This window comes from Anomalospiza imberbis, chromosome 1 (assembly GCF_031753505.1).
Source record: "Anomalospiza imberbis isolate Cuckoo-Finch-1a 21T00152 chromosome 1, ASM3175350v1, whole genome shotgun sequence".
NCBI lineage: Eukaryota > Metazoa > Chordata > Aves > Passeriformes > Viduidae > Anomalospiza > Anomalospiza imberbis.
The window spans coordinates 2,078,984-2,098,583 of NC_089681.1; the positions used below are offsets into that span (position 1 = coordinate 2,078,984).

Consider the following 19,600-nt stretch of genomic DNA (forward strand, 5'->3'; position numbering starts at 1 on the left):
ATGCCAAAATCAAGCCCCAGAATGTTGGTTAAAGTGCATTTTGAATTAAAAGGTGGAAGACAGAACTTTTATTTTTTTGTACTCCTGCTCCCACTTATTTTTCCAGCAGAGTAAAGTTCGTGCCCAGCACAAATTTATTACGTAAGATATCTAACATAAAATTTACATTGCAACACAAATTAAGAAGGCTTTATTTAACTTTAGAGATTGGGAAGGATCAGATGCAAGAGCCTAACAATCCATTTTACTTTGGGGATGGGGAATTAGTGGTATGTAAATCCCTGAGTTATTCTGTGGGCAGATAATTTGATGAGGTCTGCAGAATGGATGTCAATTCCAGCATCTTGCTTTCCATTAGGAGGAATTAGAGATGGAAATCTGAGATTTGAATCTGCTGCTTGTAGAATTCATGCATTTGGTGGCAAGATATACTTGATTAAGAGATTGGGGATCAGGCTGACTGTGCACTCCTCAATGTTAGCAATGTGACAGAATTCAATTCCCAGCTCCCTCTCTCACAATGGCAGTGCAGATACCTGTCTGTGATAGATATGACCTCTTCCATCTCACATTAAAAGTGATGTAATTGCTCAGCTGGTGTGGTAAGTCCTGGGATCATCAGTAAATGAAGTGCATTTTGATGAATGAATACAGAAATTTAAATAAACAGAGGTAATAACTCATTATTGGATCTGTTTTTGCCTTTATGTGGGATTACTTCTTCTTGCATGGTGCCAGAGGAGTCCATGCCTTCTGTGTGAATGTTCAACCCTTGACACGCATCTGAATTCCTGTTCTGCAACTAAGACGTGTTGTCTTCATGGTGTACTAAGTTTTCAATTGCAGGTACATTGTATGAGCTCAAGTGTAATTTTATTTACTGGGAGGGTGGTGACATACTGGCACAGGATTCCCAGAGAAGCTGTGGCTGTCCCATCCTTGGAAGTGTCCAAGGCCAGATTGGATGGGGCTTGGAGCAACTTGGCCCACTGAATGGTGCCCCTGCCCATGGCAGGGGGTTGGAAATGGATGATATTGGAGGTCCTTTCCATCCCAGGCTATCCTATGATTCCATGATCCTGGATGGCTTTCCCAGCTGAGCTGTTTGCACAAAGACATTGAAGTGGGGAAAAACTCCTGAACTTTGGATTAAGACCTGAACAAGAGAGTCTTGGTGTTTTTGTAGTTAAGGTTGTGTTTGATAAAAGCTGTTTGGGGACTGGCCTTGATCTTCAAAGGAAGTGCTGTAAGAGTTGACCTAGCTCTCAAAAGAGGTGCTCTCCATCACAACTGACAGAGAAAAAGGAAGGAGCTGGAGAGACAAGTCATGGGTCTTCAGGATGGAGGGACCATGAATACACATTTTGACATTTTTTAATCCAAGAACCTCCATTCCCTTCAAATCTCGCCACTCTAAAAAAAAAGATAAAAAGCACTGACAAATGAATCTTTTCGATACAACTGTGGCTCATGCTCATGTGTGTCCTCTAAGGGAGAAAAAACATAATTTTATCCAGGTCTTTTCCAAGTATTTCTTGAGGTTTTGAACAAAGCCTCATGGAAAACCACTTTTTTCTGAAAGGATATGAAGTGCTCTCTGGAGAAGCTTAGAAGCTGAGAGTGCTCTGTTGACCTTAGAAAGCTTAAGAACTACTGGACTGAGCTAAGAAATACCTTTGGGAAGCATTTATGTCTCTCCCCCTTCATTTGTATAGTCCCAGAGAGCAAGGCCAGCAACCAGTGCTTACGAGGAATAATGGTGCTGAAATTTGGGATGTAAAAGGGAGGGACACCCGTGACTGGAGGGGTGACTGGTTTGGCTGCATTCCTGCCTGTTTCAGTGCTGGTGAAGCAGCTCTGCACCTTCACATCCCCAGTGCTTTCCTGGAGATACTGTGTCATTAAGTAGATGACCAGGGTAAGTAAATTTGTCCTGCTCAATTTCAGATTTCTCTCCTGAGAACAATATTTTTCCTGAGCAAGCCATCAGGCAACTCCCCAGTCCTGTCTCCTTTTGCTGTAAAACCCTTCTTTGAAAATTTGCAATACCAACCATCTTGTGATGGCCTTGTTCCATGTCCACGCCCTGTTTTCACCTTATCACTTCCCTTTGCATGGTTCACAGGCCTTGTCTTTTTGTTGATAGCAGGAAGAATATTTTGGGCAGCTCCTTCCCAGTATTTCCTTCTGGCTTCCATTGCTGGTCAAGACCCAGGACTCCTGTAGCCCTCCTGAGCCTCTGTGTGCTGCTGTTGTAGTGTTGTCTCAATTGCTCTGCAGCTTGATAGATTTCTCCAAGTGTCTCATTATGCAATTAATTTCAATTGCAATTCCCATCATCTCTTCTCTTCTGCAGGCATGCCACCCAGCAGGAGACTAATAAAACCATCACGACTAGCACCAAAGCCATCAAGCAGCTGTCTGAGGTTGTCAGAGGCTCATCCAGGGTATGTGTCAGTCAAGATGCTGTTGGGGGAGAATTATGGGTTTTGTGGAAGGAGGGATGATGAAAATAAGAAGTGGCAGTGGGTGCTTTGAAGCTGTTAAGCTCTGTGTCTTGCTATAACTTACTTTCCTCTCAAACAAGTGTAGTTTTCACATATAAATGACCCAGGGGAAAACAGCTGCAGGCACCAGTTCTCCTCCCAAAACTGGATTGTGTAGAATTGGAAATCAAGAACTCAGCAACAAAGCCTTTGGCCAGTTCACATCTATCTCAGGTTCTCAGTTTGGATGAAAATATTGCAGAACTCATCTGGCTTCACATGAGTTTGGCATTGGTTAAAGACTCAGTTGTGGGGTGCAGGTGAGTTTGGGAGTGTGTTAAATATCTGGAAAGGCCAAAGCCATGGGATATATGTGGATATGACACTGATTCAGTGCTGTGTGCTACTGCAAAGGCAGTTTTGGGGGTAGATAAATACAGGCTCTGGGCAGATCAAAGCAGGATTTAAAATTAGAATTTACCCCACTCTGAATTCCAGTTTATCCCAGAAAATCCCGTCTGTTTTGTGTGCAGAGTGGGCTATCATCTGTAGGTTCAACTCATATGAGCATCAGTGTCACAGGGTAGGAATGAGTTGTCCCCAGTGCAATGACTGGACAAACAGAAGGTTTTGGACCTTCCAACAATGATTTTATAGCCCAGATGTTACTGCTGACTTGGCCCATGATGTGCATGATGGGCAAGAACACAAGCACACTGTGGGGACCAGATTCTGGCTAGTGTGAGAGTTAAAGGAGAATTTTCACCCACATAAAATTCAGCACCTGAAATGAAAATAAGGTCAGTTTTACTTGATTTCTGTTGCACTCTTACTGCCAGCATCCATATGGTTCCTAAGTCAGGAACTTTCCTGTGTTCATGTTTTATTCTCACTCACTACCTGCCATTTTCCAAAGTCCTGTATTACTTCAGCTCTGTTCTCACTGCCCTTCCACCAAGAAATAAGACTGTTCTAAACATACAACTCATCTCTGACCAAGTGGTTTTTACAGTCTGGATTTATGGCACTTGCCAACAGGCAGTTGAGATAAGGATTTAAAACTTGGATCACCCGAAGCCACCTTGGTAACCTGTGAAGGACCATGTGCAATTCAGCCTGCCTAAACAAAATGAGTGGGTGATGGTCTGTTCCAGAGGATGGGGAGGGAAGCCTGGAATGATTGTTTCCACACGTAGACATCAAGATTAAGACAAGAATAATTTTTAACATATTGCTTTGACTAGTGATGGATGGCAAGGACTGTTTTTTCTTTTTCTTTTTTTTTTTTTTTGAGGGTTTTTTCCCTTGTTTCCTTGCATAATTACATCTGAGCTTGATCAAACAGAAGATGCTGCCTTGGAGATATGGGGATCTGGGCTTTTTTTTTTTTTTTTTTTTTTTTTTTTTTTTTTTTTTGTGCTGATCTCCAGGCTGTATTTTGTGACATAAATTGAGTCCAAAGGGGAATCAGGCTAGGTCACATTAAACCCAATTACAGTGCCACACAAGAATGTCATTATTTGCCCTTGAAGCCCATGGGGGCTCTCAGGAGAAGAGATTTCACTATCATGGGGAGAAAAATGCAAAGTTGAAGGGAAAATATTTGAGAGCTGAAGGAAATAGACACAGAAACAATTTCAGTAATATGAGGAATAAATTTGCTGCTCTTTATTATATTGTATAATAACTTTTTTCTGCTCACTGGTCAATTTAACTTTTTTTTTTCTTAATTCTTCTTTATAACAGTAGAGTTTTAGTAATTAAACTTACAATTTTTGATAGAAAATCCTGTAGCCACCATCCCTTACTTAGAAGAAATTATTCTGGTGGATATTCGTTGCTGGTCAGTAAGTCCCTCATGGGAATCTGGGTAGCACTGCAAACTCTCCTCCCATAAAACTACTCACAGCATGAAAAGCCTTACAGAACTTTATAGTTAGTCCTCACCAATCCATTTTTTCCGTGGATTGCTTTGCATGCACACACAGAAAAAAAAAAAAGTTTTTTTCCTCCTTTCTTCCTTATTTTCCACCAGTAATGCACTGCCAACAAGATGCAATATGGGACTTTCTCTGACTTCCCATAAATCTCCAAGTGCTGCTGGAGATATTGGAGTCAGGATGCCCAGCTGAGCAAATTGATGGTATTGCAGGAGCAAAGATGCTGCTCTAAGTGGATCAGTGTGCCACAAGGCAGGAGACTGATGGAAAATGGCTCTTTTAGGGCTTCATTCCAAACTAACCTCAAAGGATGAGAATAGAGAGGTAGATCTGGAATTCCATTTTGTGGTAGGGTGAGTGCTGGAGCTTAAGATCTGCTCTCCAGGGTGACTATCTTATCTTATTTTGCATGTGGAACAAACATAAGGTTTATGGACTTTTATCTGTAGATTGGGAATAATGATACTTCCCCTGCTCTAAAAATGGCTTTAAATCTTCAGGGGAAGAACTGGGATATTCTTCTGTGTGTGAAAATACTGCCATTAAAATTAAAAACGTTTATCCCATCCTTTATAAATCTACTTTTGTAATCCCAAGCAGTTTTCTGAAACAGCTGAAATGGCTGGAAAGTGAACATTTCTGCTCAGTAGCTTTAGTGTAGATTGAGTTTTGCTTTCCACTTGATTTTTAAGGTGACATCCCAATTTCTTGCAGCATTTCCTTCTGTAAAATCTGGACATTTGAGCTCCTGCATATGTGAAATCTCAAATCCAGGGTGTAGAACAGTTCCAGGAGAACTGTTAGGGTTTGGTCATTCCCCCTGAGAGCAGAGATTTGAAAGCATGTTGGATACTTACACCGGGCTGTGTTCTTCCTTCCAAGAACAGGGGATTTTTTAAACATAGATTGAAACCTTGCTAGAACAAGCTCCAGCCATAAATACAGTGACATTTGGTTTCATGTTTTGGAAAACATGAAGATAAGCTGGTTTCTGACAGTCAGACCAAGGAGAGGGGATGTTGTGGCTGTTTGACTTTTCAAGTCCAGTAAATTTCCCAAATGAGGTAATCAACTCTATCATGATTTATCCTTTGGAAAAAGAACTTTTTATAGACAGATCCCTCCAGTTGTTTTCTCCAATGCTGTCTTGAATATCCAAAGTGGCATTTTATTTATTTAACCTGGCCTGAAAGACCAAAGCATCACATTTCCTAAAATAAAATCCAATTGCACCCTGGCAGTCCCAGTGTGACTGATTCTTTTAGGATACCATTGCATAGGATACCACTTTATTTATTTGGTGTCTCTCACCAGGACAATTTCCCCTGGTCACAGACAGAGCCTACTACAGGATTTATCTCTGACAGATCTGCTAACCAGCCTTCTTTTTTTCCCACTACAGCAAGAAAGGCTTCAGCTAGACAGGCTGAAGAACCAACTGTCAGATGCCATCCAGAGATACGGAGCTGTGCAGAAAGTGAGTGTCCCTTCTACTTCCACTGTCCCATCTGGGAACCTGGGAATGTGTTAAGTGTAATTCCCTGGAGCCTGGAGCATCTCCACAGGGCTGCTAATGAATGGTTTCCTTACTCTTTTCGTTCATTATCAGTCAAGAAATCATAGAACTAAGGATGGAAAAAAACTTATAAGATCATCAAATCCAACCATCGACCCAGCAGCACCTGAACGGTGTCCTTAAGGGCCATATCCACACATTTATTGAACACTTGCAGGGATGGTGTCCCCACCACATCCCTGGGCAGCCTGTTCCAGTGCTTGTCAAGCTTTTCTCTGCAGAAATGTTCCCAAATATCCAATCTAAACCTCCCCTGGGGCAGCTTGAGGCCATTTCCTCTTGTCCTGTCCCTTGTTCCCTGGGAATGGACACTGATCCTCACCTGGTTACATCCTCCTGTCAGGGAGTTGTAGAGAGTGAGGTCTCCCTTGAGCCTCCTTTCTTCCAGGCTGAGCCCCCCCAGCTCCCTCAGCTGCTCCTCATCAGATCTGTGCTCCAGCCCCTTCCCCAGCTCCGTTCTCTCCTCTGGACACCAATGCCCAGCCCCTCAATGCCCTTCTCGTTGTGAGTGGCCCAAAACTGACTCCAGGATTTGAGGTGTGGCCTCCCCAGTGCTGAGTTCAGGGGGAAGTATTTCCCCTGGCTTTGCCATGACATTATTTTGGTGTGCCTCCACTCTCAAGGGAGAGGTGATTGCACAGTTCACCTTTTCTGCTTGCAGAAAATGTGCAGGCAGCACGGGTAATTCAAAGATTACCCCACCTTCTCTCTCAGTTTTGCTGTTTGGCTGTGCCAGAAAGTTTCCAGGAACATCTTGTGGTTGGGACCTGTTGGAATGTTTTGGAACATTCTTCCAACAGGGATCTGTCACCAAGATCAAGCTGTTTAATAAAATAAACAAAGCCTGAACTCCAGTTCCTTCTTGCTCACCCTCTTTACCCTGGGGAGGCTCTGCTGATGAGCAGATTTGCTTTGTTTTTTAAACACTGTAGTAATGACTTAAATTTAGCATCTTCAAACTGCCTCCCTCCCTGGCAGTGCAAGTTAGGAGATATATCTGGATTAATCAAAATTACACCTGGAAAAACTCTGGTGGCTTTGGTATATCACTTTAATGAGTCTGACGCATGCCTGCAACATTGGAAAGGATATATTGTAATTATAGAGGTGTAATGAAATTTGTCTGGCAATATGCACTTAATAATGTTTGTCTATTAGAAACACTCTGGACTGATTGATTTCCCAGCACTTGTTGCCTGTGCCTTAAAAATTAAATAAATAAATAGATGTGCATAAAATTGCAGTTCAACAGCATGTCTGTTGTGCAATAGAATTGCATCATCTCTAGTGCTGCCTCATATTTTAAATTATTTACCTGTCCTATTCAAGAAACTGAGTGTGGGGTCTTTAAATAAAATTATTGGATGTGTTAAATGAGAAGTTGGAATTATTTGGGTAAAGAGCTCCACCCCCATACACACACACACACACACACACATATTTTTTAGGTTTTTATCCCCCTAATGTTCATTAATACAGTCCATCTGAACTGTATAGGATTGGATTTCTTTTATTTTAAAAACTGTCATCAATTCAGAAGTGCCAGAATGAACCACTGCAGTTTGTGAATGCCCGGCTGCGTCAGGAAAACAATCTGAGTGATAAATTGCTACTTATCCACGTCCTGGCTGTCATTCCCTAAATGCCTGTTTCAGTTTTGATAACCTTGTCATTCTGAAAGCTTTGAGGACTTTTAATGCCTGCAAGACTGAAGTTTTCAATGCTTTTATATCCCTTGTTTTTTTCCTAAAGAGTAAGAGCTTTCTCTGTGTCTTTTTCTTTAGAAAGTAGAAGAAAATAGCTTCATATGACTCCTTCCCTAAATATTTGGACTCTTATCAGCCATTTTCCCTCTGATTTTTTTTCTTTTTCTTTTAACAGAAAATAGCAGAGAAATCCAAATCTTTGCTTCCTTCTGGGCAGAGAAGCACCAAACAGGTAAGTTCGCAAGTGTCTCTGTGTTTGGAAGTTAGTACAGTGCTAAAAAAAGAGCTGTTTTCTAACCCCACTAACGATGCTGAAGAGCTTGGTGCTCCTCAGCTACCTACATTGAAGCCAGTGAGGTGATTTTCCAATAGAGGTGTGTGATGTCTTTGGAGGTGGAAGATAACAGGACTCAAGAAAAAAGACTTATGTAAGACCTGTTTAATTATTCTCTGCTTTTCTGTCCTCGTGGGGCTGTTTTCCCATTCTTGAGGGGAGTTTTGTCTGCTGTGAAATATATCAAAAAGCAGTCCTACACTCCCTTTTCCTGGAAGCTGGGCTCATAGGTGTGGTGAAATCACATTCCAAGGACAATTTTATAGAAGAAATTAAGAAGAGTTTTTATCAAACCTGTCCCCAGTTTTAAGAGGGATTAGGTAGTCTGCTTTCTTTGGCTACACTGCACTGTGGTTAACTACTACATACATATGCAAATTAAGCCTTTTTCTTCTTTTTTAGCCCCTAGTAGGAAATTTTTCAATTAATAAATTCTATATAGAATCAGAGTATATATATTTATTCTGATTTGTGTATACATATTCATATATACTCTGATTCCTCCATATATGATGCACATATTCAGTTTCATATGTACATGTATGTGAATATATAAAAATATAATTAGGTGCATCTAATTTGCCAGTGAACATTTGCAAATTATTAAGACTATAAAGGTATCTTTGTGTGAGTGTATATGTATATATACAGGAAAATGTGTAGTTTTTCATAAATAGTAATGCAAAGTACTATAGATTTAATATCTGGATATGTGTATTTAAGAAATCTCCACAGATTTCCAAGAGAGTTTTGATGCCAGGAGATCCTTTGGCTAAAGTAAGGGTCCAACAGAGATTAGGTTGTCCTTTCATATCCTACATACCAAGAAACTCATAGTCATTTGCAGCTGATACTGTGCCACCAAAACCCAGAACTCTGTGTTTATTTTCAGCGATTATTTCTGATATTTTTGATACTTTTTATCATTTAGGGGGCAGTCATCAGGTTTTCTACTTTCCTAATGACTTTTCTCTCCCTTCCTTGTGCCATCTGGTTTTCTACAACCTTCTTAATGTATTTAAGAAATAGTTGTACTTTGTAACTTTGAATTGATGATTCTCTGTAAAAAAGAGTGGAATGGTGCCACTGAAAACCCCATCATTAGTGCAGATAAATGGACCAAAGTTTAATATTAACTAAGTTTCAAGCAATACAATTCTGCCCTACACCTTGTTGCTTAGTTGGTGTAGGTGTCAGTGAAATGAAATTAAGGTACCAAAGGGCTGATGAATTTCTTTATCCAGTGAGGGTTCCCACTGCTACCTTTGGAGAGACTGTGCACAGATGTTACTTTTCAGCTCTGTGTTTATAAAAATTAACAGTCTGGTTTTGTCCACCAGCTGGTGATCTGTGTTGAGCAGGGGCATAAATACATCCTGTAACTGTGGTCAAATCCCACATGCATTAAATATTTATTGGGTCATTTTGTGCAAATTAACTGTGATTTCTTTTCACGCCACCTGTATTTCATCACTTCTTGGGCTTTTAACCAATTGTGTTTGACTGCTGTTGATGGAGAGGGTTGCAGGGAGGGGAACGGCTTTGCTCTTGCTGGACTATCATGTCTGGTACTACCATGGCCATGGTTGCTCCACAGGATGTGGGACACTGCTGGCCATTAACCAGTGCAAACAGAATGAAAAATGTTAATTACTGCAAACTGGTGGCATTGGGAGCAAGCCTGGATGAAACCAGTTTTTTTGGTGTGTTGAAATTGCTTGATGACTATGAAAACAACTTTCTTTGGAAGCAAACAGAGTTTTAATATGGGGGAAAATGTAGGATGCCAGACAAAAAATACTCATATCTTTAAGTGAGTAATGCTGGGGTTGGAGCAAAAGGAGGCTGGAGGAAGAATGGGACAAAGACAACCCCCTTTGCCTTTAACCAGGTAGGAATTCAACCACTGGGAGATTGTAGCAGGATCAGTTTGGTGTGGGTGAGGCAGAATCAGCAGAAATTGGGTTAAACTGGATCAGCTCAGGTTGTTCCTCCTTGTAGCTGTTGCTTGCAGGTAAAGTGGTTTTGGTGGATTATGAAAAAGGAGATTGTAGCATGTCCTGGGTGAGAGGGTTCTGACTCAAAAATAGGCTTGATCACACCCAAGAGCAAATCTTTTTCATGTAGTGACATTTGCTTGGGCTGGGGACACACAAGCCTTCATGCAAAAAAGGATGAAAATTAATTCACATCTGCTTCAGCTTCCCTGTACATTTGCAGCTTCACACATCTTCTCTTCTTCCTCCCTCAAGTACAGAAAGGAGAAAAATTAAAGGTATAAAAACCTGCTGAAGGCAATGTGGTGCTGTGGTTAGTTTTAACTTATTATTATTATTTTTCCAGCAGCAGATTGGCCAGGACATACAAATTTATGGTTCCCACAGGAACTGTAACCTGACCACTATGTGAATATATTAAGGCATTAAAGTTAACACCCTATAGGGTAATGCAAAATACTACATATGTTCAGGAGAGCTGATTTATGGGCCTTGTGAAGCTGCACAGTGACTTGGTGCACATCCAACCTTGATTCAAACACTGTTTGCCTGCAGGACTTTGTTCTCTTTTATTTATACCTTAATTTATTACAGAAAATGGTAAGAGGTCTGAAGAATACTCGTATTTCTGGATGCTTGTCCCTGTACTTCTCTCCCACTGGTGAGTGGGAAAGGTGAGATGTTGGGTTAACACAAGCCCTAATAATTTCCCTTTAGGGAGTAATTGATTCCCTAGACCCATGTAACAGGTAAAAATTGCCATGGCAAGCCTTGGGAAAATTAGTTTCCTGCCTATTGTGGTTTGTTGTAAGTACTCTTTAATGGAGTTTATTTGTTTATAAAGGCAAAATAAAGGCATTGATCCAAAACTCCTTGAAGCCTGAAGTTATATAAATTCTTAATCAAATATATGTTTGTAGGAATGTGTTTGTGTATAGACAAATCAATGGAGTTCTATAGGTGCATATATTGAAAAACACAACTTTTTACTATGCTAAATGGTGATTGTTGAATGTGCCTTGTGGCAACAATTAATAAAAAAAGGAAAAAAGCCCCTTCCCTTGAATCTGTGAATTTTAAGTCTTCACCTACTGGTGACAAAATGAGACCTCAAAAGGCTCGTTAAGGGGAATTTTGAAAGGTAGTTTCCAGTTTATGGGAATTTCTGGTGCAGCCTATAGCAGACATTTGGGGATGTGGTCACCTCTGCTCCTGATTATTTTTGGGGCAGGTGGGTTTCAAATCCCACTTCTCCCCCTGAACACCAAGGTGCAAACTCCTCCTCCTAGGCAGAGTCCAGTGTAGGAGTGGGAGTATTTCAGGTGTCCCCTGGAGCCTGGGACAGTGTGGTCAGTGGCAGAAGAGGCTGGACAGCTGACCAGGTGTGTCCTCTAGGGTGAAGTCCATCCCACAGTGCAACAACTGGATATAAATTATAATGTTCTAATAGCACAGAATCGATTATCTGTAGTACTAAAATAATTAATAGTAGACTGTGGAAAATCCACAACAGAGTGAATAATGTTTCTGAGCACAGGAGATAAAAAGAATCCCTATTTTTTTTTAAATAATTATTGTGCTTCCAACAGCATCTGCTTCTGATAGAAAGAATCTGTTTTTGTGTCTGTGGTGGAATGAGATCAAGTGATGGGGCTTGGAGCAAGCTGGGGTAGTGGAAGGTGTCCCTGCCCATGGCAGGGGGTTGGACAAGATGATCTTTGAGGTCCCTTCCAACCCAAACCATTCTGTGATTCTCTGCAATTCTCTCTTCTCCACTAATGGGGAGAAAAATGTGTTTTTCTCACCCTGCAGACTTTGTGGGTGGTTCCCCCAAGGGAGTGGAAGGAGGGAAAGCACAGCTCTGTTTTAGCTGGGGGATGAGTTTTTATCTAAAACCACATGAAAAATCTGAACAGACTTTTTTTTTTTTTTTTTTTTTTTGGAGGAAACTTTCCTAGCAATATTTAGAAATTAAAATTACAGTAATTGTCATGGTGTAATGGCATCCCTCTTCATTTCCTGCTGCTCACGGAGAGAGGAAAGGATAATTATTGCTCTGGAACATGGCAGTTGCCAAAAAGATGCCTTTGTTTCTTATTCTATGGGCCTATTTGACCCCTCTCTCAAAGGTCAGTAAATTATATTTTTTAGGAGCACAAAGATGGGTAATAAATGTCTATTTGCATACAAGTTTTGGGGCTTTTTTTTTATCCTGACTGCATCAGTTTATGCTTTCTTTAAATGGACTTCCTTCCCACAGGAAGCATCATTTCTCCCTTTCTTCCTGTGTTTATGAAGTTGTTCTTTTTATGTGATTAGAGTAAAATTCTCATTTTGGGGGCAGCGAGATCCAATCCTTGGCTTTATGGAAGAATAACTTTTTTTGGCAGTAATGTCTGCATAAACTGCATATATCTATGTGAGTGTGTAATGACTTTGGTTATTTGGGCTTCTATTTTTACCAGGCCCTTGTCATGGTAGGAATTGTATAAGCACAGCTACGAGACTGTGCCACCCTGAGCTTCTCACAGGCTAAGCCAACACCAACAGCTCATTTTGAACAATAATTATTGATGAGTTTTTAATGCTGTAGATGCTCCTGATGCTCCTCCCGTTTGAAACCAGCTTCCACATTTGTGAGAGGACGTAATGAAAATGCAAAATTTTATTTCTCACAATCAAAATGCAGCTTTTGCCCCAACAAATGGAGCTTTTTATTTACACATTTGTCTTAATGACTCCACCATCTTATCTCAGAACTCATCCCAGTTCCTATTATTCCAGTCTGGCTGCTGCATCTCAGGAAATCAAACCTTAGCTGTGGTGATAGTTTATCTTGCATGTGTGGTAGTAATTGCTGTGTCTCTTCAAGGTTGTCTCGGATGCAGCTACTTCTGTAAAAAGTGTTATTTCAATAATGTCAACTTTGTTTTAAATGACTGTGCATCCTTTAAAAGCCATATTGTAATCAACCCACTCCCCTGTTCCTAGGGTTGTCAATATGGAGCATTTAAATCATGCAGTTATTTTTTTCTTGACTTTACTCAAGTGTGGGCTTTTGTTTGGTTTTAAAGGGTTTGGTTTTTTTAAGGCAGTCATTAAAGCAATTTTCTTAAGAAAATTTAAATATTTTCTTTTATTTTTCTGCCTCTTTGGGGGTAGAGAAATAGATTTTCATAAAGGGATTTAATAAGTGGATGGAAATAGATTCACACATAATCTTTTAATTTGTTCCCTGTATTTTCAAGGGAGGTGGAATCTATTCTGAATGTCCCAAAGTATTCTTGCTCTGCTTCCAGTGTGTCTGGGAAGGGAAGGTCTTTTCTTCTCAGCATGCCCACGATCTTGAAAAAAAAATTCCAGTGGGCTTTATAGGCACAGAACTTCCCTAAGTAACCATTAAACTCTTCTTTTGTCAGGGAGACAGCATTTTTCAGCTGTAAAACTTAAAATGAAGAATCCTACACCAGAGCCCTTGGGAAAAGACCCAGGTTCCAGATGCTGCTGGTGTCAGGTTTTATGGGACACCAGGAATGCTCTGGGCTTCAGTAAAAACACGTAAGAACCACTCCAAATGCTACTGAAGCTTTAATTGAAGGAATTGTCAAAAGCTGGAGGTAGGAGCTTCCAGTAGCATTCCAATCTCCTTATCCTACAAGAGAAGAAAAGACCAAACCTTTAAAAAAAATGAATGTCTATCATCAGGTTTGGGGGGAGCTTGCCATTTCCTAAATTGCCCAAGCACCTTGAACATTGTGGATTTTCCTTGGCAATCCTCTACTAAGTGTCTTTCAAGGGACCACTTTGCCTGTGTCTGTCAATAGAACCAGAAACTGCAGCTGCCTCTATCAGCACCCAGACAAAGAATTGAGTTTTTGCTAGCTGGGGTTTGGTTACTTAAGGGGTTTTTTTTCAGTTTGTTTGTTTCCTTGTATGTTTTTCTTCTTTTTTATTTTTATTTTTAATTTTTCCTTTTGTTTGAGGGAGAAAGACAAGGTTTCTGTGTGGGCAGAGGATGAAAGCAAGGGAAGGGGTTCTTTTGTATGAAGCCTCCTCCAGAGCAGCTCTGCTGGCTCCTCTACCCCGGCTCTGAGTCACTGCTGGAGCCACAAACCAAAGGCTTGTTTTGTCTGGACTGTGCCAGCCTCCCCCCCAGCCCTGCAACCACTTGCTTTTATGCTCCCAAATCCTGGGAGACACTTTGCTCTCACCCCACGCTGGCACAGACCCTGCTGGGAGGGCTGTGCTGGGGGAACGGTGATACCGGGGTCGCGTGGAGGCGTTTGGGGCCACACGATGAAACACACCCATGAGCCAGCCTTGCTGAAGGGAGAGAGGACTTTGACAGGGAAAAATCCATATTGTGCCCAGAGGCTGGGACAGATCACTCAGCTGGTGCCCATGTTATTGTTCTTCCACAGCCAGAGACAGCTCTGCAATATATTTTTTCCCCACTGCTTGTGGTGGCTTCATGGGTGGTTGCTGTGCTTGTGTTTCATAGAATCACAGAATGGTTTGGAGTGGAGGAAACATTAAAAATCATCTTTTTAAAACCCCCTGCCATGGGCAGGGACACCTTCCACTAGACCAGGTTGCTCCAAGCCCCATCCATGCTGGTCTGGAACGTTTCCAGGGATGGGGCAGCCACAGCTTCTCTGGGCAACCTGTGCCAGGGCCTCACTACCCTCACAGGGAGGAATTTCTTCCAAATATCCAACGTAAATCTACCCTCCTTCAGCTTAAAGCCATTCCTCCATGTCTTATCATTCCATGCCCTTGCAAAAAATCCCTCTCCAGCCTTTTTACCCCCTTAAGTACTGTCAGCCCCTAAATTTAAAGAGTGCTGCAAATGCACATCTCCTGCCACATCAGGTTCATTAAAAAAAAAAAAAAGCATTTCTCACCTATTATATGAGATCCTGACGTGGTCTCAAGGAATTCTGAATTCTCTTTCCTCCTAAGTGTTGCTTTTTACCCAGTGAGTGTGGGCAGTTCATGGTTGCATTCAGCACTGCTGGCACAGATTTTTATATCTATAAATATATATGTGTACTGATGTATACCTACATCAAAATAAATAAATACAAAACATATAAAATTAAATATAAAATTATATTATAAAATTAAATATAACTATAAATACAGTGGCAGCTGGATGGACACTCACCTTGCTCAGAGAGCTTTGTCCTTGCATGCAGCTTTTCTGGGCAGTGAGGGTCACCTCTGGCAGCTCTGTCAGATCTGTGTGACAGCAGCTGAAGAGGAGAGCAAACACAGGCCAAGATCCCAGAGCTGATGAAACGTAGGCTGGATCTGCAGGACGTGTGTGGCCACAATGGCAGTACTATAATTACTAAAAACTGAATTAAAAGCTTGAATTTTGTTCACTTTATGGGCTTGACTCCCCTGTATATGACTTTTTTTTTTTTTCAGAGGCATAATTCTATAATGAGTGTTTCTGCCCAGTGGAAGTGGTTTCTGCTGGGGTGAGGGGGCTGCTCATACAACCCCATCCACCTCCCTTCCTTCAACCCCACCTTCCCTAAGGTGCACTGCAAGAGTCTAAATTGACTTTTGCCCTGGCAAAGATCACATGCAGCAACTGGAGTAACAAATGTGAAATCTTACTGAGTGTGTCACCTTGCTCCAAAGTGAATGCAGTGTTATTTAATACATTTAAACCACCCCCCCGTGGAGATGAATTATTGAAAGGAAGGAAATTGTATTCTTCTAAACCCACTTGGATGGCTGCATTTATCACATGATTAAATGGGGACAGCAATGGTATTTTCCCACTAAAAAATGTATTTGGAAATATATTAACCAGTTCTGCACCAGGGTGAATAAAAAAAATATATTTACTGACCTTTCTAGGGCACATCTTATTTGTTTTCAAGGTCCAAATAAACAAAGTTATATCCACCATAAAACCTGATAATATTAAACTCCTCTCTCTTCTGTGTAGAAGGCAGTGATGTTACCTCCCCTATACTCCATCTCACCTATGAAATCGTAGACTCATGGAATGATTTGAGTTGGAAGGGACCTTAAAAACCATCTTATTCCAACCTCTTGCCATGGACAGGGACACCTTCCACTAGAACAGGTTGCTCAGACTCTTTGAATTGGTCACAATTATTTCTGGTTTATGAAAACATGAGGAAACACAGAATCACACTTATAATTCTGATTCTTTGTTTTGTTCCTTAGCTAAAAACTGTGACCCAAATTTGTGTTGTTTTTGCCAAGCTAAACTTCCACTGATGTACTGGTTTGTTGCAGAGTTTAATCCTCACTTATAATGATAATCCAGGATGCTGAAATTCCTTTGGGGTTAACTCATAAGGCTGGACATATATCAGAGAGGTAATTTATATATAGTGTCATTATAAAACACAACAGGTTCTGTAGGATAAGGCATGTGGAGCAGATAACATTTCAAGTAGTTATTTCTGAGCTGATAGCAACAGCCTGTGTGATAAATAAAATAAATGTGTTCACCTAAACACAGATGGAGGTTCTCCACTGCAATCTCACAAACTTGTTGATTTGAGAAGGTGCCTCTGAAGCAAACAACTCCCTTAAGTTTAAGAGACTTATTCACCCAATTGTCCCAAATATGAAATAAGGTGATGATTCAGAGCCATGAGCAAACCTTGATGAAAATTTCCTTATCTACATATGCTTTTGTAGATAAGAATGGCAAGGTGTTGGACTTGATGGTCCTCAGGGCTCCTCTCTATTTTGAGTTATTCTGTGGTTTCTATGAAAGAAAAAACTGAGCCAAGAGTGTTGCTCATCACTGCCACTGTTGGCATCAAATCCAAGTTGTGTGGTTGGTACCTGCTGAGCATCACCCTTGTCCCAGCTCATCTCTGTAAGTTCTTCATTAATCCTGGGGGAAGTGATGCAGCCATGCCACCACAGATCTTCTCCCCCTGTTGGTGTTCAAATGGGCAGTTTGTCACTTCAGAGGTGACAGGACTGCATCTCACTGTGTCCCCTGCAGTAAAACACAGTAAAGCTTTGCAGTGTCCCCTTCATTAATCTGCTTTAATTAAAGCTGTGCTACCACATGGTACCCTGGGATGAGCATTCCGTCACTCCAGTGGATTAATTGGGTTTGGTGCAAGAAGACTTTTTCCCTGCTCCCTAAACCAGTTAAGGTCTCAATCTCACCTGGTCTCACTGTCTTCTCCAAATGCTGGAAGGGAGCTGGGAATGGTACAGCAAGGAAGGTTCTTCCTCATGGGAAATGGAAGTTGATCTTCTCCTCCTTTTTGTGCAACTTCCCAAAGTCAGACTCACAGACAAGAAGTTCCTGAGGTCTTCCTTGGCACAGAGACTGCCATGGAGAAACCTTCAGTGGCTGTATGGAGAAACTGGATGAAACCATAAATGTTTCTTTCCATGAACCCAGTTTTCCATGGGGCAAAGCCAGAGATCCTGTTTGCAATCCATGCAAAGCCTGGATTTTTTGTGAGCTGTGGTTTGCACACCTCACTTGGATGAAATAAAGAGCTTCAGTGTTTTATTTTCTACCTTCACTGAGCCTGTAAAATCCTGAATGTAATGAAAATATTGAGGTGGTTCCTAGAAACTTAATATTACACTTGACACAATTGAATCTCTTGATCTGCAATGTTTCTTGCTTTAAGAAGGATTTTCCCTTCCCCTTCTCCTTTCTGTTTTGGGTTACATTCACATGAAGAGCTCAGCAGTGACGTGCTGAGAAACACAGATGATGGCCCTAAAAAAACCCAAAAACCACACAGCAAACATAAATTTTAAAAATCAAAGCATCTTCTTGCAATCACAGCTGATTTTTGGTGGGTGAGGAAGGTGTTTTCTCCCTTCCTGTGCCCAGCAGTTTGTAACTGGTTAGATGATTTAAGGAAAGAGAATGGGAATGTGGCTTTTATGTGCAGCAGGACATAGTGATCTCTTCTGGAAGCTGAGCACTGGGAAGTTTGATGGCCCTGCGGTGGGAGCTCCTAAGATGACCCCTATATTTAAACATGATTAAAAACACCACTGAAGAGTCAGGCAAAAAGAAAAAAAAAAAAAAAAAAAAAAAGAAAACAAAAGAACACCTTTTCCAGCAGCTGCTGGGAGTGGGGTGAGGGAAGCTCTGGATGCTGCACGCTTTGGAGTGCCATCTGCTGGCACAGGACTGGTCGGATGCAGGAGCTGGGTTTTACACTGCTCAGATGAAAACGGTGTCAGGGAAGCCCTGATGAATCACTGAGATGAGAATAAACTCTGTAAAGACTTGGGGTGAAACAGGATGTTTTGTGTGCCTGTTGAAGACAGAATCCATTGCTCAGTTGTGGAAATCTGCTCCATGTCCCCCTCTCTGTACTAAGGAGAACAAACATATTAAATAGAATTTAAATAAGTATAATATTAATGATTTTGTGTATAAATCTATGACTTCTGAGGTTCCTAGGGAGGAGGAATTTGAGCTTTAGGTCACATCTGCAGGGAGTTTGGCAGTTTTTAGTCTCAGCTTGTCTGGTTCTCATCTTTAGTAAAATCCACAGGGCTGTGCAGGTCCTCTCCCTACCCAGTTCATGTAATTTTGGCACCCAAAGGTGAGTACAGGTCTTGCTCATCAGCACATCTCCCTTAGGCACAGTAGGGTCTGGAAGGCCATCTGATAAATGGCATAGGGTGACACACTTCTGGTGTAGCAAGGGGTAGTATTAATTTGCTGTTTTGGAGTTTAAAAGGTTCAAAATGATTTAAATGAACAGTTCATGGGTGTGAGAGCAGGTAAAGGTGATGGCAAATGGTGGTGATCTGTTGGACAGCTGCCTGCCCGGTCAGAACTGCCAGGCAGTCCTAGCCTGGAAAAAGTGGGGTATGAGAGAGAGTTTTGCATAAAAGTAAAGGGGAGAAAGGGCTTTTTCTTTATAGAGAACCATATTTTTTGTTTCAATATTTCGGCATCTGCCTTTTTTTTTTTTTTATGTTTTTATATGTTTTGACCCAAAGGGACTCATTTTACAGAGATGCGTTCTTCACATGTGGGATGTCATTTGTTTTCTTGTCCCACACCAATCCTGTTTGTTTTGAGGTGCATTTTATTTTGAGCTTGATGACATCCAATGTTATAAAACCTTTTTCTTCTCCTTACACTGCTTGTTGCTTCCAAGCCTGCGGGCACTGACCCATTGTAGACTTGAGTTCATACAAAATCCCTTTAATCATCCTTTTGCCTTCTTGACTCTCCCCTTGCACCCTCTTCAGTCTCAGAGCTCACCAGTGCTGTTTTTTCATCTCCTAAGCTCTGAGGAGCTGGAAAACATTGCAAATTATTAACTGACCACCAAAACAAAGGTTTTTCAAAGTGTGGTATGGAGCTGTGCAGGCTATTTTTGGAACTGCTTTATTTGGAATTGCTTCTTTGTTTACAAACTGGTGATTGTATATAAGAATCAAAATAGGAGGTGAGTTGGGAAACCTTCCAATGCTGAATTTTAGTAGATGCCCCTGCAGATCACAAACATTTTGCAAACTGAGGTGTTTCTGTCTACAGGGGGAAGAACCCATCCCCAT

General features: G+C 41.2%; 1 protein-coding gene across 11 annotated transcripts in view; it reads left to right on the forward strand.

The window, feature by feature from the left end:
* TSNARE1 (t-SNARE domain containing 1) overlaps nucleotides 1–19,600 on the forward strand; it is a 451,241-nt gene that overhangs the window by 201,917 nt on the left and 229,724 nt on the right. For all 11 annotated transcript variants that reach the window (XM_068176547.1, XM_068177290.1, XM_068177204.1 and 8 more), the window contains 3 exons: nucleotides 2,357–2,447; nucleotides 5,829–5,903; nucleotides 7,884–7,940. In XM_068176547.1, coding sequence (XP_068032648.1) covers nucleotides 2,357–2,447; nucleotides 5,829–5,903; nucleotides 7,884–7,940 — 223 coding nt within the window. The remainder of the gene's footprint in view (nucleotides 1–2,356; nucleotides 2,448–5,828; nucleotides 5,904–7,883; nucleotides 7,941–19,600) is intronic.